This window comes from Saimiri boliviensis, chromosome X (assembly GCF_048565385.1).
Source record: "Saimiri boliviensis isolate mSaiBol1 chromosome X, mSaiBol1.pri, whole genome shotgun sequence".
NCBI lineage: Eukaryota > Metazoa > Chordata > Mammalia > Primates > Cebidae > Saimiri > Saimiri boliviensis.
Genome location: NC_133470.1, coordinates 125,918,511 through 125,941,872, shown reverse-complemented (window position 1 = coordinate 125,941,872; position 23,362 = coordinate 125,918,511). Strand labels below are relative to the sequence as shown.

General features: G+C 42.9%; 2 protein-coding genes across 4 annotated transcripts in view; one reads left to right on the top strand and one right to left on the bottom strand.

Moving 5' to 3' along the window:
• COL4A6 (collagen type IV alpha 6 chain) overlaps positions 1 to 23,362 on the bottom strand; it is a 309,755-nt gene that overhangs the window by 192,548 nt on the left and 93,845 nt on the right. The window lies entirely within an intron of this gene.
• Positions 10,240 to 18,501, top strand: LOC141582889 (syncytin-1-like). The gene is made up of 2 exons (XM_074392330.1): positions 10,240 to 10,444; positions 16,126 to 18,501. The coding sequence occupies exon 2, from the start codon at positions 16,131 to 16,133 to the stop codon at positions 17,856 to 17,858; it is 1,728 nt and encodes a 575-aa protein (XP_074248431.1). The 5' UTR covers positions 10,240 to 10,444; positions 16,126 to 16,130; the 3' UTR covers positions 17,859 to 18,501.

The following is a 23,362-nucleotide window of genomic DNA, read 5'->3' as shown; positions in this document are numbered from 1 at the left end:
AAAATACAAATAAAATTATTCTCCAGGGCAGCACTGGAGAGTTCATTAGAATGTCTGTGATGGTGGAAATGCTCTACATCTCTGTGGTTCAACTTAGTACGTACTAGCCACCTGTGGATATTAGACACCTGAAATGTGGCTAGTTCAACTGAGGAGATGAAATTTAAATACTATTTTAATTTTTAACTTTAATTATTTAAAGTTTTAATTTAAATGGTCACATTTGGTTAATGGCTACCATGCTGGACAGTGCAGACCCAGTGTATATATCTAGAAATGGATTTGTTTAGTTGAAAAGCATGTGCACTTTCAACTTTATTAGATATTGGGAAATGTTTTCCAAAATGGTTGTCTGTGTTAACCCAAAAATATAAACATAACTTATATATTCAAGAAGAAATGAAAAGATCACCAAATTATGATTATAAGTATATAATGGAACATAAAATAACAGTTAAAATGAAAGAAATAGAATGTAATATAGATGAATGTTAAGACGTAAATGAAATGAATGAAAACAGCAAGCTGTAGAATGATATTTCATGTCATTTAAATCAGATTTAAAAACCTGTAAAACACTCATGTTTCTGACAAATGCAGTAAAAATGTAAAGACAGACATAGGAATGACAAATATCGAAAATAGTAAAGCAATTTCTCTTCCAGGAAGAGTGGGGGAGGGGGATGGAGAGGAGGGCAGATCAAATTTGTATATTTACACAAATAACTGTGCTTTATAAAGGCCATGAGAGGAAAAAATGCTGTAGAAGCTTATGGAGGAAGCACTCTCATATTTATGTTTCTGTATTTAGAAGAGATTTTAATAATTTAAGGATCAAGGCTTGGATTGCATGCAGTGTTTCAGACAGAATGAGCAATAGCTGCTGTGTCCTAGGGTTTGTAAGGCCCACTGAGAGTCATGCAACAGGAGATGTATCTGAGCTTTCTGTCATTGAATCTATCTAAACATCCATTGGGCTGTGTCTTATCCTAATATGCAACAATGCCTTACAAGTACACTGTAACATGTGTATAAGTTGTTCTTTCTACTTGGAAATTTTCATATTCTCCATTCCACATCTAGAGCTTCTAATCTGCTATTCAGCTCTAACGTTACCTCTTCCAGTTTGGCTGTGTCCTCACCCAAATATCATCTTGAATTGTAGCTTCCATAATTCCCACCTGTTGTGGAAAGGACCCAGTGGGAGATAAGTGAATCATGGGGGGGGCACTTTCCCCCATACTGTTCTGGTGGTAGGAAGTCTCACTAGACCTGATGGCTTTATAAGGGGTTTCCCCTTTTGTTCGGCTCTCCTTCTCTCTTGCCTGCTTCCATATAAGATGTGCCTTTTGCCTTCCGCCTTAATTGTGTGGCCTCCCTAGCCATGTGGAACTGTGAGTTCATTAAACCTCTTTTTCTTTATAAATTACTCAGTCTCAGATATGTCTTTATCAGCACTGTGAAAACAGACTAATACACTCCCCAAAACAAAATTAATCATTCCTACCACTGAAAAATTTTTATTCCACCCGAAAAAATAGCAGCGACTCTTGGATCAGAAATGTATTTCCTTCTTTCATTTGAGAATTGTACTAGAAAGATTCCCAGAGGACCCCGAAATGCACCCACTAAACTCTGAGAATTTGATGAATAAAATTAAAACACATTAGATAAGACCAAAGGTACAAAGTCACCTTAAAAGAGACAGCAGAGGTTCCAGGCTGAAAGCCAGTCTAGACAGTAACCCAAACAACATTATTATCATATCTAAACAAAGAGAGAGTCCATTGAGAGGAAGAAGGTCCGTTGGAAATATTGGAAATACGGATTTTCAGAAGGAAGTTCTTGGCAAAGCAACACTTCCAAGGCTAGGAAGAACCTCTGGCTCAAGAAATCTATTTTCCATTCACTGGGGTAAACACGTCCCCATACTGAAGACGGATGGATCAGACCATTATAGTTGGCTGCCACAAAATGTTAAGATTATGCAACCAACTCCCCTTGCAGTGGTGCTACACACATAAAGCTACCTTCCTATTATCTTTTGGCTTCCCATGTGGATTTTACTACAGGCTAATGTGACTATCAGGTGCTTAGCAATTCTTTTTTTCTTATGCTAATTCAATAAATTGTATTCTAGCCTTGTGACCTTGGCTAGTGTGGGCTAAAAAACGATATTTTCCCTACTACCCCTGGGATGACAAAATTAAATTCCCAAGTGGGCAAAGCTTAGGACCAGACACAGAAATATAGAAAAACTAAGTAAGGTGACACCCAAAGGGTCAGGTAACCTTCCCCTGAGAACACTCCTAAGCTAATAATACCCATTTTGAACCAAAAATACACTTTGTTCAATGAGTGGGAAAAGCAATGGCACATTCTATGAATAATTACAGGTAGACATCTTGCTGTACAATGTATGCCTTGCATCCCTATTTAGAAACAAGGTTTTCAAGGCATCTTTTGCTAAATTCTTTGGGCCTGCAATAGAGCAGATCACAGTGCTTGTCTAGATACCTACCCAGTGGATATTTATTGAATGAAACTTTGACCCTACATGCCCTCTAATGGTGGAATTAGAGACTTGTATAGAGCTAGCTTAAGGGTAAGTAAAAAATTTTTCTTCATTTGTTCAAACAGTATTTAAGAGTGCCTGATATGTGTTAGACACTATATTATCCACTGGGGATACAGTGGAAAATGAGAAGGACATGACTCTTGGCCTCATGGAACTTATATGACTCACAGAGTTATTCCAAGTTACCAGCATATAGAAAGGTGCTAAGCAGTATTTATTAATGTGTTTAGATATGCAGTTCAGTTTTTATCAATCTAGAAATTTAGAAATTATAATAAATACTACAAAGGGAAAGAAAACTATGAGAAAAAAAAAAACTATGAGAAAGATTAATGGGAAAGCCTAAATTAGATGGGTATTCAGGGATGATCAGCCTCCCTCACTAATGTTATTTAAGCTAAGATCTGATGGGGCAGGGCGCGGTGGCTCACACCTGTAATCCCAGCACTTTAGGAGGCCGAGGTGGGCGGATCACAAGGTCAAGAGATCGAGACCATCCTGGCCAACATGGTGAAACCCCGTCTCTACTAAAAATACAAAAATTAGCTGGGTGTGGTGGTGCACGTCTGTAGTCCCAGCTATTCGGAAGGCTGAGGCAGGAGAATTGCTTGAACCCGAGAGGCGGAGGTTGCAGTGAGCTGAGATTGTGCCACTGCACTCCAGCCTGGCGCCTTGCGATGGAGCAAGACTGTCTTAAAAAAAAAAAAGAAAAAAGAAAAAAAAGATCTGATGTTGTAGTTAGCCACAAAAGCATATGGAAGGAAGAATATGGTAGACAAAGATAATAAGCATGGAAATAAGCAAATATGCAGGTCTTGAGTTGGGAAAGGGTTTGGTTCAGTCAAGGAAATGAAAGTGTAATTAGAACGTAATAAGCAAGGGAAAGGATGAGCTGAGTTAAGGCTGGAGATGGAAACAGAGCACACCACACAGAATCTTGTGGGCCATCCTGAGAATAGTGAAAGGCAAGTGAAGGGTTTTAAACAGAAGCATTTACTTAAGCAGGCCTGCATTTTGAAAAGATCAATTTAACTGCTCTGTAGAGAATGCACTAGAGAAGAACAGAGACCATTAGGAGGTTGCTGTAGAACTTCAAGATGATGTAGCTAGAGATGATGGTGGTCTGAAATATGAGTGGAGACAGACAGACATGGGGAGATTAGAGAAATGTAATAGGAGATAAAAATCAATGAGATTTGGTGTGGAATTGAATAGGGAGGATGAGGGAGAGGAAGGAATCAAGGATGATGGGCAGGTTTCTCCTTGACCATGGTAGAACGATTCACTGAAATAGAGAACAATGGAAGAGGATGAGGTTGGTTTTTGTGGGAAGGCAAAAGGGGGACATCTTTTGTTGAGTCTGAGATACCTCTAAAACATCCAAGAAGAGCTATCAAGTAGACAGTTCGATTGCAATAATCTTCTAGTTGATTTCCCTCCAACTCTTCTTGCCTCCCTACAGCAGCCAGTCATCCTTTTAAAACATAACTTGGTAATGTCTGTCCTCTGCCTCCAGTCCTTCAAAGGCTCCATATTTTTCTCAGAGTAAAAGCTAAAATGCTTACAATGGCCTACGAGACTCTACATGATCTGCCCATTCCCTTTTTTAACACTCCAACGTGATCTATAACTCTACCTCTCATTTACTCCATTCTAGCCTCTTTGCTAAAACATACCAAACTCCCACTGCAGGGCCTTTGCACTGGCTGCTTAGCACATTTTTCCTCTAGATATCCACAAGGCTAATTTTCTCATTTCCTTCAAATCTTGGCTCATATATCACTTTCTCAAGGAAGCCTATCTTGACCACTCAATTTAACACTGCAACACCCTTCCCAGGGCTCTCAACTTTCCATCACCCAGCTTTTTCCTTTTTACCATAGAACACATGATTTTCTAGTATACTATATTACCTACTTAATTTATGTATTGCCTTTTTCTTCCTTCCATGTAAGTAAAATAAAAGCTGCTTTCTGTCTGCTTTTTTTAATGATGAAAACAAAGTGCCTAGAACAGCAATTGGCACACAATGGGCACTCAATAAATGTTTGTTGAATGAATGCACGCAAAAGTGGATCTGAAACTCAGATCAAAGTTCTGGTCTAGAGATATAAATTTGGAATTCATCAGTATCTATGGGATCATTAACTTTGGAAATGCTTAAGATTGACTAGGATAGAAAGAAAAGAGAAGAGGGCCGAAGGCCAAGTCCTGGGTGGACTCTAACATTTAGAGGTAAGAGGAAGCTGAGACACTAAAGTAGAGTAAGGAGGATCATCCAGAAAGGAAGAAAGTGAGTAGACAACTTTGTTGAGTGTTAATGAGGGATCCAATAATAAGAGAGAAAAGAAGTTACTGCTAAACAGGTATATGAAAATGTGCTCAACATCATTGGTCATCAGAGAAATATAAATCAAAAGTATAATGAGATATCATCTCACCCCAGTTAAAATGGATTTTATCCAAAAGACAGACAATAACAAACCCTGGCAAGGATGTGGAGAAAAGGGAACCCTTATATACTGCTGGTGAGAATGTAAATTAATACAACCACTATAGAGAACAGTTTGGAGGTTTCTTAAAAAACTAAAAATGAGGTCAGCCACAGTGGCTCACACCTCTAATCCCAACACTTTGGCAGGTCAAGGTGGGCTGACTGCTTTTGCTCAGGAGTTTGAGACCAACCTGGGCAACATGGTGAAACCCCATCTCTACAAAAAATACAAAAATTAGCCAGGCGTGGTGGCTTATGCCTGCAGTCCCAGCTACTTGGGGAGTTGAGGTGGGAGGATTGTTTAAGCCTGGGAGGTTGAGGCTGCAGTGAACAGTGTTTGTGCCGCTGCACTCCAGCCTGGGTAACAAAGCAAGACCCAGTCTCAAAATAAACTCACAAACAAACAAGCACTAAAAATGAAGTTACTATACGATCCTGCAATTCAATTCCAAGGTAGATACCCCAAAAGAGAAAATCAGAAAATTCAAGGGATATCTGTACGCCCATGTTTATTGCAGCTCTATTCACAATAGCTGAGGTTTGGAAGCAACCTAAGTTCCATCAACAGACGAATGCATAAAGAAAATGTGGCACGTACACACAATGGGGTACTATTCAGCCATTAAAAAAAAGAATGAGATACTATGATTTCCAACAACGTGGATGGAATTGGAGGTCATTATATTAAGTGAAATAACTCAGGAGTGTAAAACCAAATATCACATGTTCTCACTTGTGAGTGGAAGCTAATCTATGGGTATACAGATCATACAGAGTAGTATACATAGAAACAATAGAAGTTCAGAAAAGGGGAGGGTGGGAGAGCAATGAGGGATGAAATTATCTATTGAGTACAGAGTATACTGTTCCGACAACAGGCACACTAAAAGTCCAGACTTCACCATTATACAATTCATCCATATAACCAAAAAACTACTTGTAACTCCAAAGCTATTGAAATAAATTTTTTTAAAAAAGAAAAAAAAATAAAAAGAGGTAGACTTGTAGATCACATTATAAGAATAACTGGGCCGGGCGCGGTGGCTCAAGCCTGTAATCCCAGCACTTTGGGGGGCTGAGGCGGGTGGATCACGAGGTCAAGAGATCGAGACCATCCTGGTCAACATGGTGAAACCCCGTCTCTACTAAAAATACAAAAAATTGGCTGGGCATGGTGGCACGTGCCTGTAATCCCAGCTACTCAGGAGGCTGAGGCAGGAGAATTGCCTGAACCCAGGAGGCGGAGGTTGCGGTGAGCCGAGATCGCGCCATTGCACTCCAGCCTGGGTAACAAGAGCGAAACTCCGTCTCAAAAAAAAAAAAAAAAAAAAAGAATAACTGCTCTGTTTCACAGGATGAGCATGAAGATCAAAGGTAATGATGTTATGTAACATCTGGGTCATGCTTCTCCACCAGGGCCCACCAAATCTTAGAGGTAGGCAGGAGATATCTATTGTCCTTCCACTGTAGCAGGCTGAGTTGCCCGGTGTAGAGGTGAGGGTTTGCATGAACTGGAGTTACAGTAGCTCAGGTTGAGATCAGACTCACTCTGCTTCCACAGGCTACACAGCGATTTGTGGCTGCCCTCAGCCCCGCAGGCCTTCTAGCTTACTCTCAGGCTAGTACTTCGGGGTTGTTAACCTTCACAATTTCTGTAGAGGGAGGGCACATTCTGCTTCCCGGAAAGTTGTCCCTCCTCTTCCTTCACTTGAAGTGTCACAGCTTCCTCTGGGGACTGTCTCTCTCCACCCTGACACCTCCTATAAATCTTAGCCTTGGGTTTTCAATTTATGCTAACAGTTAGCATACATGATAACACTTGGGAAAAATCCGATTTACAGGCATTATTATTGGCTTTTTATTAGGGGTATGGCACTATGCTAGTTGCTATCTTAGATGACCAAGACTTATTTGGAACTGTACATCTCATGGAAGCAAAAGTCATACATACTCATGCAATAAATATTTATTGAACACCTATTATATACCAGGTACCGTTCTAGGCCTTTGGGATATATCAGTGAACAAAACATAAAGATCCCTGCCATCATGTAGTTTATATTATTTCAGAATACAATGAACTATAATACATATATTATAATACAGAATAATGTGTTAATTGCCATAAGTGAGGTACAAGGACAATTCTGTATGTTCAGATTTAGCAGTAACTGGAGAAATAACAGCACAGTGCAAGGGGGTAAGCATAAATTTGGGAGTGGACCTGGATCCAAGTCCCCCTTGTGTTACTTTATTAGCCATGTGCCTTGGATAAGTGACTTAGCCTTGCTGATCCTAATCTTTAAAAGGTGGGTAAATGATACATATCTCGTAGGGCAGGCGTCCCCAAACTACGGCCCGCAGGCCGCATGCGGCCCCCTGAGGCCATTTATCCGGGCCCCCACCGCACTTCAGGAAGGGGCACCTCTTTCATCGGTGGTCAGTGAGAGGAGCACAGTATGTGGCGGCCCTCCAACGGTCTGAGGGACAGTGAACTGGCCCCCTGTGTAAAAAGTTTGGGGATGCCTGTTGTAGGGTTTTGGTAAGAATCTGTGATAAACCACGCAGAACAGGCCTAGAACATTTAGTTCATTTTTCATTCTATTTAGTGAAGCCCACTTGTGTCTCATTCTTTTAGGATCTTCATATTTTTGAAGTAAGCGTCTGAAAAATAAGCAAAAGATTTAACGTCTCTGAATTTCAGTTTCTTTATCTGTAAACTTGGGATTAGGATAATTACTTCCAGGGTTGAGAGTTAAAATTGAAATGTATAAAAAAGCTTCTAGCGGCCGGGCGCGGTGGCTCAAGCCTGTAATCCCAGCACTTTGGGAGGCCGAAGCGGGTGGATCACAAGGTCAAGAGATCGAGACCATCTTGGTCAACATGGTGAAACCCCGTCTCTACTAAAAATACAAAAAAAAATAGCTGGGCATGGTGGTGTGTGCCTGTAATCCCAGCTACTCAGGAGGCTGAGGCAGGAGAATTGCCTGAACCCAGGAGGCGGAGGTTGCGGTGAGCCGAGATCGTGCCATTGCACTCCAGCCTGGGTAACAACAGCGAAACTCCGTCTCAAAAAAAAAAAAAAAAAAAAAAGAAGCTTCTAATATAGTTCCTGGTTTATAGAAGTCATCAACAAATGGTCATTGGCTTCATTTATTCTTCTTTCTGCCTTGTCTAAGTCACCTACATAGACTCATACATGGTATCCAAAAGTGACCTAAAAATTTTAATTACCAGGTATTTGTTCATAAAATGGACTTGGTAGGGATACTGTGAAGATTAAAGGAGATGTGGTACTCATGTGCCTGGCCCAGTATATACACATAAAAAAGGCTTATATTCTTTGTTCCTGAGAAGTTTAACTGACAAATTATTCAAGCCCAAGACCCCATGAGTGATCCAGGGAGACTAGTCATATTCCCCCAAACTCATAAGACTCACTTTTCTAAGGAAGCAAAACAGCAGAGTGGAAGAAGCAAAATAAAGGTGGACTGGGAGAGAGGCAAGAAATAATCAGTAGGTAGAAGTTGGAAACTTGGTAATAATTAAGAATGTCTACCTTTTAAAATATATGGTTGTTAATTTCTGCAATTGTGATACTAATATTGAGGTTATATAAAGACATTATCATCTAGAGAAACACACTGAAATACTTATAACTGAAAATGTTTAAGTTGTTGGACATTTTGATTTAAATTGCATTAAACTTTTAAATTTCAGAATTTGAATACTCTTGCAATAATCAGGGTTTCTAGTAAAACCTGCATGGCCCAACTGATACATTGCAAGCATATAAGCTTATTTAAAAAGTTATATTTTAGGCTGGGCATGGTAGCTCACGCTCTAATCTCAGAACTTTGGGAGGACAAAGCAGGCAGATCACCTGAGGTTGGGAATTCGAGACCAGCCTGACCAACATGGGGAAACCCCATCTCTACAGAACTACAAAATTAGCTGGAGGTGGTGGTGCACACCTGTCATCCCAGCTACTTGGGAAGCTGAGGTGGGAGAATCACTTGAACCTGGAGGTAGAGGTTGCAGTGAACTGAGATCGCACTATTGCACTCCAGCCTGGGCAACAAAAGTGAAACTCCATCTCAAAAAAAAAAAAAAGTTATATTCTAGCCAAGGTCATTCTCCGATTCCTACCCTATTCCAGTCCAAACACACACTACTAATTCAATTTATCAAGATTTATTGAGCACCTACTCGCTCTCTCTCTTTCTCTCTCTCTCTCTATATATATACATATATATGTGTATATATACATATATATAGAGTATATATACATATATACATACATATATATACTATATATATACATATATAGAGAGAGTAGGTGCTCAATTATATATATATATAGAGAGAGAGAGTAGGTGCTCAATTTTATATATATATATAGAGAGAGAGAGTAGGTGCTCAATTATATATATATATAGAGAGAGAGAGAGTAGGTGCTCAATTATATATATATATATAGAGAGAGAGAGAGTAGGTGCTCAATTATATATATATATATATATATAGAGAGAGAGAGAGAGAGAGAGAGAGAGTAGGTGCTCAATTATATATATATATATATATAGAGAGAGAGAGAGAGAGAGAGAGAGAGTAGGTGCTCAATTATATATATATATAGAGAGAGTAGGTGCTCAATTATATATATATAGAGAGAGAGAGAGAGAGAGAGTAGGTGCTCAATTATATATATATATATATATAGAGAGAGAGAGAGAGAGTAGTGTTGGGAACCCAGGCTAAGCTGATGCTATTGGAACAAAAGGTTGCATCAGCCCTCCCCGCCAAAAGCATGCCCCGGGCGTGGTGGCGGGCCACCAATGGAGGACCTGATCACGGGCAAGACATGCCTCAGGGCCACCAATGGAGGACCTGATCACGGGCAAGACATGCCTCAGGGCCACCAATGGAGGACCTGATCACGCACAGAACATGCATGGCTGCACCAATGGGGTAGCTGATCATGAGCTAAACACTCGTCTCCCAGCCTATCAGAACTACTTCCCCTTTCCCCTCTCTACCCTCTCCCCTCCCTATATAAGGAACCCATTTTGAAATAAACTTTGCAGCTTGATCAGAACTTTTGTCTTGCTGCCATTCTTCGCGCCTCTTGTCCCATCCCTTTCTCATCCACGACAGGCTTGCTCGGGTTCCTGTTTGTTGCTCTGCGGGACAGAGCAAGTGGCGCCCAGACGTGGGGCTCGATGCCGGCCTCCGTGGACCGCCGTCCCCTGTAACCGGTTCCCTGCACGGCCGTCCCGATTAACCGATTCCCCGCACGGAGCACCGCGGACCACCCGACCGCGAGCCGACTCCTGGAGTTCGTTCCTCATTTCGACGGCGGCATTACTCAGGTAAGACCCAATCATGGGACAAGCATCTTCACACAGTGAAAATGATCTCTTTATAAGTCAGTTAAAGGAATCTCTCAAGGTGCGTAGAATTCGGGTTCGCAAGAAAGACCTTGTCTCCTTTTTTAGTTTCATTTTTAAAACATGTCCATGGTTCCCCCAGGAAGGGTCTATTGACTCCCGTGTTTGGGGACGTGTTGGTGATTGTCTGAACGACTATTACCGTGTTTTTGGTCCTGAGACTATTCCGATCACCACTTTTAATTATTATAATTTAATAAGGGACGTCCTTACTAATCAGGGCGACTCCCCTGACATTCAACGCCTCTGCAAGGAGGGTCACAAAATTCTTATTAGCCACTCCCGACCTCCATCTAGACAAGCCCCTGTAACAATTACCACCTCTGAAAAGGCCTTCTCTCGCCCTCCCTCTAGGGCCCCTTCTACCTGCCCCTCGGTTGCAATTGACATTGGTTCAGATGATACAGGGCAGTCTTCACTGTACCCCAACCTTGCAACCCTTACGGACCCCCCCATTCAAAGTCCTCATTCTCGGGCGCATACTCCGCCCCAACATTTGCCCTTGCTTGCTAATTCTAAAACCTTCCATAACTCGGGTAGTCAGGATGATCAACTAGATCCCGCCGATCAAGCAGATCTGGAAGAGGCAGCTGCCCAATATAACAACCCTGATTGGCCCCAATTAACTAACACCCCGGCATTGCCACCTTTCCGGCCACCGCCCTATGTTTCTACAGCAGTGCCCCCAGTGGCAGTTGCGGCTCCTGTTTTGCATGCCCCTACTTCAGGCGTTCCTGGTTCCCCCACGGCCCCAAACTTGCCCGGTGTAGCCCTAGCCAAACCCTCCGGTCCCATTGATGAGACTGTTTCTCTTCTTGATGGGGTTAAAACCTTAGTCACAAAACTGTCCGATTTGGTCCTTCTACCTCCCGCGGGAGTTATGGCTTTTCCCGTTACCAGAAGTCAGGGACAGGTTAGCTCCAATACCACGGGCCGAGCGTCTCCTCACCCTGACACGCACACCATCCCTGAGGAGGAGGAAGCAGACTCCGGAGAATCTGACTCAGAGGATGAGGAGGAGGAAAGCTCAGAGCCCACCGAGCCTACCTACACCCATTCCTATAAGCGGCTAAATCTAAAGACCATAGAAAAAATTAAAACTGCTGTTGCTAACTATGGTCCTACTGCCCCCTTTACCGTGGCCCTTGTAGAGAGTCTTAGTGAAAGATGGCTTACCCCTAGTGATTGGTTTTTCTTGTCTCGTGCTGCGCTGAGCGGAGGGGACAATATCCTTTGGAAGTCTGAGTATGAGGATATTTCCAAACAGTTTGCAGAGCGCAACGCGCGTAAGGCCTCCTCCAAAGGATGGACCCTTAAAAAATTCCTGGGCGCCAGCCCTTATCAGAGCAATGACAAACAGGCCCAATTCCCCCCAGGGCTTTTAACCCAGATTCAGTCCGCAGGCCTAAAAGCCTGGAAGCGACTCCCTCAAAAGGGAGCGGCTACTACTTCCCTTGCAAAGATTAGACAAGGCCCCGATGAGTCATACAGTGATTTTGTAAGCCGCCTCCAGGAGACGGCAGATCGCCTTTTTGGCTCCGGGGAAAGTGAGAGCTCCTTTGTAAAACACCTAGCCTATGAAAACGCTAACCCCGCTTGCCAAAGTGCAATTCGGCCTTTTAGGCAGAAGGAGCTTTGCGACTATGTTCGCCTCTGCTCTGGTATTGGCTCTGCCCATGCTGTTGGCCTAGCCATAGGAGCTGCCCTCCAAAATCTTGCCCCCGCGCAACTGCCTGGAGCCCAGGCCCGCCTTTGCTATAATTGTCACCAACCCGGCCATCTTTCAAGAAACTGCCCCCAAAAAATACAACCACCTACTCAACTCCCAACTCAACCTAATGCCCCACAGGCTAGCCTTATAAAAAATTTAGGTCCCACAACAAAATGTCCTCGCTGCAAAAAAGGATTTCACTGGGCTTCAGAATGCCGTTCTCGATTAGACATTAATGGACAACCCATTATTAGGCAGGGAAACTTGAACAGGGGCCAGCCCCAGGGCCCCACTACCGGGATGAACTCCGGGGCTTCACAGTTCACCCCCCAATACCGCCAGCCAACCCCTGCCCTCCCAGTAATCAACCACGCCGCTACGTCACAGACCTCTGGCGAGCAACAGCGGGCAGTGCAGGACTGGACCTCTGTACCACCACCGACACAATACTAACCACCCAAAATAGCCCTCTGATACTTCCAGTTGGAATATATGGACCCTTACCACCCCAGACATTCGGCCTCATATTAGGCAGAGCCAGCTCTACCCTCCAAGGGATCCAAGTTCTGCCCGGCATATTAGACAATGATTTTGATGGAGAAATCCATATCATTCTCTCTACAACTAAAGATTTAGTCACCATCCCAAAGGGCACCAGACTAGCTCAAATAGTCATTCTCCCCCTCCAACAAATTAACTCCAATTTCCATAAGCCCTACCGCGGGGCTAGTGCCCCTGGGTCTTCTGATGTCTACTGGGTTCAACAAATTTCTCAACAGCGGCCTACCCTGAAACTTAAATTAAATGGTAAGCTCTTTTCTGGCATTCTTGATACAGGGGCCGATGCCACCGTTATATCTTACACTCACTGGCCGAGGAACTGGCCGTTAACAACCGTTGCTACTCACCTGCGCGGTATTGGCCAGGCCACCAACCCCCAACAAAGTGCTCAAATGCTTAAGTGGGAGGACTCTAAAGGCAATAATGGTCACATTACCCCTTATGTCCTCCCCAATCTGCCAGTCAATCTCTGGGGAAGGGACATCCTCTCTCAAATGAAACTCGTTATGTGCAGTCCTAACAATACTGTTATGACCCAAATGCTAAGCCAGGGGTATCTCCCCGGCCAAGGGTTGGGAAAAAATAATCAAGGAATCACCCAGCCCATTACTATTACCCCCAAAAAAGACAAAACAGGCCTAGGATTCCACCAAAATTTACCGTAGCGGCCATTGACATTCCTGTACCCCACGCTGACAAAATTTCCTGGAAAATTACAGACCCTGTGTGGGTTGATCAGTGGCCACTTACATATGAGAAAACCCTCGCTGCCATTGCGTTAGTACAGGAACAGCTCGCAGCAGGACATATTGAGCCCACAAATTCTCCATGGAACACTCCTATATTTATCATTAAGAAAAAATCAGGTAGCTGGCGTCTTTTACAAGATCTGAGAGCCGTTAATAAGGTAATGGTCCCCATGGGAGCCCTTCAGCCTGGTCTTCCTTCTCCTGTAGCCATTCCCCTAAACTATCACAAAATTGTTATTGACCTTAAGGATTGTTTCTTTACCATCCCCTTACACCCTGAAGACAGACCTTACTTTGCCTTTAGCGTCCCTCAAATCAACTTCCAAAGTCCTATGCCTCGTTATCAGTGGAAGGTTCTGCCACAGGGCATGGCCAACAGTCCCACACTGTGCCAAAAATTTGTTGCTGCCGCCATTGCCCCAGTAAGATCCCAGTGGCCAGAGGCCTATATCCTCCATTATATGGATGACATCCTTCTTGCTTGTGATAGCGCCGAGGCAGCCAAGGCCTGCTATGCTCACATTATATCCTGTCTTACCTCATATGGACTAAAAATTGCTCCAGACAAGGTACAAGTGTCTGAGCCATTTTCTTATTTAGGATTTGAGTTACACCATCAGCAAGTATTTACTCCCCGAGTCTGCTTAAAAACTGATCACTTAAAAACCCTTAACGATTTCCAAAAATTACTCGGGGACATTCAGTGGCTTCGACCCTATTTAAAATTGCCCACCAGTGCCCTTGTTCCCCTTAACAATATTCTAAAAGGCGATCCAAATCCTTTATCGGCTCGAGCACTAACCCCAGAAGCAAAGCAATCCCTAGCCCTCATCAACAAGGCCATCCAAAATCAAAGTGTTCAACAAATTTCGTATAACCTTCCCCTAGTACTCCTCTTGCTCCCAACTCCCCATACACCCACCGCGGTGTTTTGGCAACCAAACGGTACAGACCCTACTAAATACGGAAGCCCCCTCCTTTGGCTCCATCTACCTGCCTCCCCATCAAAGGTCTTACTCACCTACCCTTCGCTCCTCGCCATGTTAATTATTAAGGGTCGGTACACTGGCCGCCAACTGTTTGGCAGGGACCCCCACTCGATAATCATTCCATACACCCAGGATCAATTAACCTGGCTCCTGCAAACCTCTGACGAATGGGCCATTGCATTATCCTCCTTCACAGGAGACATAGACAATCATTACCCCAGTGACCCTGTTATCCAATTTGCCAAGCTTCACCAGTTCATATTTCCCAAGATCACAAAATCTGCCCCAATTCCTCAAGCCACGCTAGTTTTCACTGATGGATCCTCAAACGGAATTGCTGCATATATTATTGATAATCAACCCATCTCAATAAAATCCCCCTACCTGTCAGCTCAACTTGTTGAGCTCTATGCTATTCTCCAGGTGTTCACAGTTCTAGCTCACCAACCGTTTAACTTGTACACTGACAGTGCGTATATTGCTCAATCAGTCCCTCTTTTGGAGACAGTCCCCTTTATCAAATCCTCAACCAATGCTACCCCCTTATTTTCTAAACTGCAACAGCTAATTTTAAACAGACAACACCCTTTCTTTATCGGACATCTTCGGGCCCACCTAAATCTTCCAGGACCCCTGGCTGAAGGCAATGCCTTAGCTGATGCTGCCACACAGATTTTCCCCATTATAAGTGACCCAATACATGAGGCTACTCAAGCTCACACCCTACATCACCTCAATGCACACACCCTACGATTACTCTATAAAATTACTAGAGAACAAGCCAGAGATATTGTAAAAGCTTGCAAACAATGTGTCGTAGCCACCCCTGTACCCCATCTTGGCGTGAACCCCCGTGGTTTAGTCCCCAATGCCATTTGGCAAATGGATGTCACTCATTTTACTCCTTTTGGAAAACAGAGGTTTGTTCATGTTACTGTTGACACATTTAGTGGTTTTATCTTAGCCACTCCCCAAACAGGTGAAGCATCAAAAAATGTTATCTCTCATGTTATCCACTGTCTTGCTACCATAGGAAAACCGCACACCATTAAAACAGACAATGGCCCAGGATATACTGGAAAAAACTTCCAAGACTTTTGCCAAAAACTCCAAATCAAACATGTTACTGGTATACCGTACAACCCCCAGGGTCAAGGAGTAGTTGAACGAGCTCATCAAACATTAAAAAATGCCCTAAATCGCTTAGCCCGCTCCCCCCTTGGGTTTTCTATGCAACAACCCAGAAACCTTCTTAGTCATGCCCTATTTCAACTAAATTTTCTACAGCTTGACAGTCAAGGTCGCTCGGCAGCTGACCGTCTATGGCATCCCCAAACTTCTCAGCAGCATGCTACGGTTATGTGGCGTGACCCTCTCACCAGTGTTTGGAAGGGCCCTAACCCTGTCCTCATATGGGGGCGAGGCTCAGCCTGCATATACGATCAAAAGGAGGATGGCCCCCGCTGGCTCCCTGAGCGACTAATTAGACACATCAATAATCAGACAGCCCCCTTGTGTGACAGGCCAAGTAACCCAAATACAGCCCCAGGGCCAAAAGGCTCGCCCTGAGGAGCTCTTTTTCTCTTCTTCCAGAAAGAATGCTCTGCATCCTCATCCTCCTACTGCACCCACGCCTCTGCCCAGTCACAAAGGGAGGACTTGGAAAGCCATCCGAAGACATTTACACTGCCCTCTTTAGAGCGCCATGTGACTGTAAAGGGGGGACTCAGACCAATAATTACGCCACCCCAACTTACACTCAGGTAACAGATTGTGGGGACAAAAATGCCTATCTTACCTATGACACCAATTGGAATGGAGTATCTTCACCTAAGTGGCTTTGTGTGCGCAAGCCTCCTAGTATACCGGTCATTAATGGCCGCCCAGGCCCGTGCCCAAGCGAGTGCACAAACAACATTAAATCCCAGATGCACTCCTCCTGCTATTCTAGTTTCTCACAGTGTACTCAAGGCAATAATACTTATTTTACTGCCATTCTACAAAGAACAATGAGCACCTCAGAAACCAATCCTGTCACCAGCGGCCTACAACCTCATGGGGTCCTCCAGGCCGGATGCGATGGCACGATTGGAAAATCGGTTTGTTGGAATCAGCAAGCCCCTATTCACGTCTCCGACGGTGGCGGACCCCAAGATGCTGTGAGAGAGCTTTATGTACAAAAACAAATAGAGCTTGTTATTCAAAGCCAATTCCCTAAGTTATCCTACCACCCCCTAGCTCGCTCAAAACCAAGAGGACCTGACATTGATGCGCAAATGCTTGACATTCTGTCAGCCACCCACCAGGCCCTCAATATCTCCAACCCCAGCCTAGCCCAAAATTGCTGGTTATGCTTAAATCAAGGTACCTCCATGCCCCTAGCCTTCCCTGTCAATATATCTAGTTTTAATGCCTCACAAAATAATTGCACCCCCAGCTTACCCTTTAGAGTCCAGCCCATGCCTTCCCAAGTATACCCTTGCTTCTTTAAAGGTGCACAAAACAACAGCTTTGATATTCCGGTTGGCGTTGCCAACTTTGTAAACTGCTCCAGTAGTTCCAACCACAGTGAGGCCCTTTGCCCTGGCCCAGGCCAAGCTTTTGTTTGCGGCAACAACCTCGCCTTTACTGCTCTGCCTGCAAACTGGACAGGGTCATGTGTGTTAGCCGCCCTCTTGCCAGATATAGACATTATTTCTGGTGATGACCCTGTCCCTATCCCTACCTTTGACTATATTGCAGGGCGGCAGAAACGAGCCGTTACACTGATTCCCCTACTAGTAGGATTGGGTGTCTCTACAGCAGTCGCTACCGGTACAGCAGGACTCGGGGTGGCTGTTCAATCTTACACAAAACTTTCCCATCAACTTATTAACGACGTCCAAGCCTTGTCTAGCACCATTAATGACTTACAGGACCAACTAGATTCCCTAGCCGAAGTAGTCCTACAAAACAGAAGAGGCTTAGACCTACTCACTGCAGAACAGGGAGGTATCTGTTTGGCTCTACAGGAACGTTGCTGCTTTTATGCCAACAAGTCAGGAATTGTCCGAGATAAAATAAAAAATCTACAAGAAGACCTCGAACAAAGACGCAAGGCACTTGCAGACAATCCCTTCCTCACCGGCCTCAATGGACTTCTCCCTTACCTCCTCCCCTTCCTTGGACCCTTATTCGCTATCATCCTGTTCTTCTCTTTTGCCCCTTGGATCCTAAGACGAGTAACAGTGCTAATCAGGAATCAGCTCAATTCCCTACTGGGAAAGCCCATACAAATCCACTATCACCAACTAGCAACGCGTGATCTAGAATATGGCAGACTGTAGCCGGTTCCCCTCCTACGGGAGCAGCATACCGCTCGACACTATGCTTTACGAAGGTAATGGACACCGCTAGGTGCAAGGCAAGGCACTGCAAGGAGAGGCCTTACTAAGGCTACTGTCGAGTCTCCTGAGAGGTAAGCTGGCTTGCATAGAGGTTGGTACTCGAAAAATCCTCTCCTCCCAAAAAGGTACCTGTAAGCCTGAAAATTAAGGCTCAGGAGGAGCACAGCCTCTACCTCCCCTAGCTGGTTAAGGTCCGCCTCCTCTTTTTTAAAGAAAAAGGGAGGAGATGTTGGGAACCCAGGCTAAGCTGATGCTATTGGAACAAAAGGTTGCATCAGCCCTCCCCGCCAAAAGCATGCCCCGGGCGTGGTGGCGGGCCACCAATGGAGGACCTGATCACGGGCAAGACATGCCTCAGGGCCACCAATGGAGGACCTGATCACGGGCAAGACATGCCTCAGGGCCACCAATGGAGGACCTGATCACGCACAGAACATGCATGGCTGCACCAATGGGGTAGCTGATCATGAGCTAAACACTCGTCTCCCAGCCTATCAGAACTACTTCCCCTTTCCCCTCTCTACCCTCTCCCCTCCCTATATAAGGAACCCATTTTGAAATAAACTTTGCAGCTTGATCAGAACTTTTGTCTTGCTGCCATTCTTCGCGCCTCTTGTCCCATCCCTTTCTCATCCACGACAGGCTTGCTCGGGTTCCTGTTTGTTGCTCTGCGGGACAGAGCAAGTAGGTGCTCAATTATATATATATACATATATATATATAGAGAGAGAGAGTAGGTGCTCAATTATATATATATAGAGAGAGAGAGAGTAGGTGCTCAATTATATATATATATAGAGAGAGAGAGAGAGAGAGAGAGTAGGTGCTCAATTATATATATATATAGAGAGAGAGAGTAGGTGCTCAATTATATATATATATAGAGAGAGAGAGAGAGTAGGTGCTCAATTATATATATATATAGAGAGAGAGAGAGAGTAGGTGCTCAATTATATATATATATATATATATAGAGAGAGAGAGAGAGAGTAGGTGCTCAATTATATATATATAGAGAGAGAGACAGAGAGAGAGAGTAGGTGCTCAATTATATATATATATATAGAGAGAGAGAGAGAGAGAGAGTAGGTACTCAATTATATATATATAGAGAGAGAGAGAGAGTAGGTGCTCAATTATATATATATATATAGAGAGAGAGAGAGAGTAGGTGCTCAATTATATATATATAGAGAGAGAGACAGAGAGAGAGTAGGTGCTCAATTATACGTACATATATATATATATATATATATATAGAGAGAGAGAGAGAGAGAGAGAGAGAGAGAGAGAGAGAGACTGGGGGTTGACATGGTACCCGTAAGTGACTCAATTCAATTTAACAAACACCTGCTATGTGTAAGCCACTAAAACCTGGCTTCTGTCTTCATGCCATCTAAATCAGGAGGACGGCACTGTGGCAAGATCTGAGATGTAGAGACATTTATACAGGGCATTAAAAAAGTGATTGAGATTCTCAAGGTCTATTTTTGGTTGGATTAAACGTCTAATTATAGAAGAAGAGTAACTGCTTATAAAATGGTCTTTCTTTCAAGGAAAAGCATAACAAAATAAACATGACTAAACAAGAAGAAATATCCCTAGTCATAGAGGCATGTAAGTTTGGAATTGGAGATGAACAGGATTTGTGGATTGGAAGAGATCTGAAGTTTGAGATTTGATTTTGCTGATGAATTAACTCTTGGTTGAAATGTCAAACAAAGCAGTCATTATCCACATAAAGGATAATAGTAAATAATAAATGTTTAGAGTTACTGAGGCAATAAAAAAGATGGCAATAACATTTTGATTTTTCCCTTCCATTCCAAATTAGGTTGAAAATGAACATAATTTGCCAGCTATTTTTGGCTACAATGGCAAAAAGCCAAAGAAAGCAGTGAAGAAAAAAGTGGGAAGCACTGGGGGGGAGTTAAGTTGCGTGCCATTAAACACTTGTAGCCATTAACCAAAAGTGACCCAATCAAGCAGCCTGAAAGTGCAACAATAGTGAAATTGGTCAATCTTAACTATTATCAAATGGTAGGGATAAAATACAATTGCTTGATTTTTTTCCCATGAATGTTCTGTTTGTAAAGATCTACTTTACTGGTTGTAGTTAGTACTGTTTCTATTTTGTCAACCCCAAGAATAAAATCAACTGCATTTCAAAAAGCAATGCTTCTCAAAGGCTCAGATCTGCATTGAATGTTCCAGGGACAGGACTCCTTGTCTAAAACCAGCCCCTCAAAAATCCCCAAACATTTGTTTCCACTGAGAATGTACTTAAAAGCAGAAGTTGCATCTGTCTTTCACTTCAAGGAAGCCAACTAAAGCTTTCAAAAACCCTTCATATGGTAAGGTAGTGATCCCAGTCAAAGAACAAAGCAACCCAGGATCTCTCTCCCGGCCACCAAGAATAAACAAGAAAGAGGGAACAGCTTTACAAACAAAACAAAAACCAGCTATCTTCCCTTTCTGCTTTCTTCATGCAACTTGGCAGAATCTCAGAGTTTTCGGAAAGGTTTTGGAACATAAAAGATATGTGCTTAAGATAAAACTTGAATTTTGCTGAGACTCAGCACTAAGGCCCGTCAAGAAGGCTTTTTTTTTTTTTTCCTGATGTTTCAAAAGATACTTTTAATTTTTCTTGAGCAATTTAACTCACGCATTAAAAGCCATATTATCAACAATTCATTTCCAATGAGTGATTATGAGAAAAAAACGCTTTAAATTAAAACAATATTTTATGATCAACAATCATTTTTTTTCTGATTCGAGATCCTTTAATTTCAAACTGACAAATTTATTTGCAACTAGGCTTTTTGGGGTTCAGAGAGTTGCCTCACAAATCATGTCCCTGTGTAAAAACCATATCCATTTTCCTTCATCAAGAGCAACAAGACATTTACAGGAAAGAATCCAGATGGAAATTCAAATATTTGAGTGGATATAATTTGTATTTCCATTTTATATAGAAATTAACTGCATTTTATGTAGAAATTAACTTCATCTGGCCTGTTACCCAGATTAATACTAACCATTGGTGGGGGATGAATTCTCCTATGCTACGAATAGTCTCTCCAGCATGAATTAAATGTCTAAACCAAGCTAAACTAAATCTAAATGAAGTTCATACATACCATAGACATAACAGAGTGAGTATCTCTTCTTAACTACTGACCTCTCAAGGTAGGGTCTTATTTACCTGGTTTGGAGCCCTCCAAGCAAACGAAAGCTGCCCTACTTGTTTTTAATCCATACTAATTAAAACTTTAAGTACTATGTTCCCTCCTCAATCTTTCCCATATCATAAGACTTCATTAACCAAACAAATCTGTTTTCAGATGACTTTCAGTATATAAAAATGAAGAGTGGATCTTACTACTCATCATCCAAATGGACCAAAATTACCAAAGCAGTTGAAAGCTGGAATAATTTCAGTTTATCTAAATAAAACACATGTAGTCATCTTCTGGAACTGACAGAAGGGCATGAGTTATAGCACCATCTGGAATTGTGGACAAGGCAGATACATGTTCAAGCCTAAATTAATAAAAGCTGAGCAACGACTAACAACCCAAGCATAGGAGATCAGCATTAATGAGATTAACTCTTAGACTACTGTACATTTATTTAACCTGATTACAAAGCCAGGTGTGAGCTTTTTATCCCTGCCCCTTATGCAATGGAGAGGGGAACAATATGGCTGAGGGTGACATTTGATAAATATAGGTGGGGCTAATGCAAATTTTGTGGGTTGGTGATTATTGCCCTGGGTCAAGAGATTTGGGAGGAATCCATGATCAAGGCTGTAGTGGCATGCTGCCTCCAGTAGAATGATGTTAATTTTTATCATCTTCGTCACAGATGTGGAGCATCTGCCTAAAATCAAGTGATTCTCAACGCTGGCTGCACATTAGAATCACCTGGGGGAGTTTTGAAAAATCCTGTTGCCCAGGCCCCACCGCAGATGAATTAAATCAGACTCTCTGAAGATGAGACTCAGGCATCCATACTTTTTAAAGCTCCCCACCTGATTGCAATGTGCAGCTAAGGTTGAAAAACACAAGTCTAAATGCTGTGATTCACCAGGATTTGAAGCAACACAATAGGGGAACCCAAGAACACTCCCCTACTCCCCGACACGCCATGGCACCTATGTTTAACTGGAGGGTCAAGCTGGCTCCCCTGCCTGGAGAACACTACTTTGCCACCTGGGGCCACGTGGATACTACCTTCCCCTTGGAGAATATAGCCATCATTTAATGAACACAGAATTTATTATGTGCCAGGCAATGTGTGTGAAGCGCTTCATGTGCTGCTCTGTTTCATTTAATCTTCACGACATCACCATAGAGGGTATATTATTTTTATTTCCTTTTTACTAAGAAGGAAACTGAGACAGGACAGGTGAAATGATTTTCTTAGGGTCGCTCAACTAGTTCTCTTAACTTCTCTGAAATGAAAAAAAGTACTGTCTTTCACAAACTGCCCAGAGGCCTAGGCTCTTTTCTGTTACATTGTTTTCCCACCAAAAAGATTTCTTCTCTTTGGAGCGAGCCCGATAGTCTACCTTTACCAAGTACTATGCCAAAAATATTAGAATCACCCCACCAAATATCACCCATTTATAGAATGGTATATAAGTAAGTCCTCACTTAATATCGTCAATAGCTTCTTGGAAACTGTGACTGTAAGTAAAATGATGTATAATGAAGCCAATTTTACTCTAGGCCAATTGACATACACAAGAGTAACAAGAGTTAAGTTCCTACAGCATGTATCTGGTCACAAAGTCACCAAATGTCTAAATAAAGACCCAAGATACTTCTAATATTAAACATTTAAATAAGTGTAAGCTATACATACATTTAAGAAAAGCTAATAGGAACAAGTGAAAGAATTAGTTGCCCAATTTTTGGTAAATTAGTGAGTGACAGTGATTGTAGTGATGGTGGGTCAGGTCAAGATATAAATGTTTGCAAAGTTAAATCGTAAGGAGCACCTCCTACCACCCAGCAGTTCTAGAAGAATCACAAATGTGGCAGCTTGTTGAGTGGTTTCCTATAGTGTCATTTATTGTCATGCATTTGTATGGTTATCATATACTTTACAAAGTTTTATTTTCCAATATTTTGTATTCCTTCATTTAGTTATTTTCCAATTCACTAATTCCAGCTCAGGGTCATGGGTGGCCGAAGCCCATGGGACATACAAGGTGAGAACCACCCTGGACAGGATGCCATCCCATCTCAGGGAGCACTCACATACCACCCACTCACATGGGGACAGCTTAGGCACCTCACGTGCACAGCTGTGGGAAGTGGTAGGAAAGCAGAGTACCCAAAGAACCCACGCAGACATGAGGATGTGCACATTCCACGTGGACAGTGGCCCTGGGGAGAATCAATGTTTTTCCTCATTAACATTATAATGAAATGGCA

Coding starts and splice junctions, on each gene's coding strand:
- LOC141582889 (XM_074392330.1), top strand. CDS start 16,131: ATGCTCTGCATCCTCATCCTCCTACTGCACCCACGCCTCTGCCCAGTC.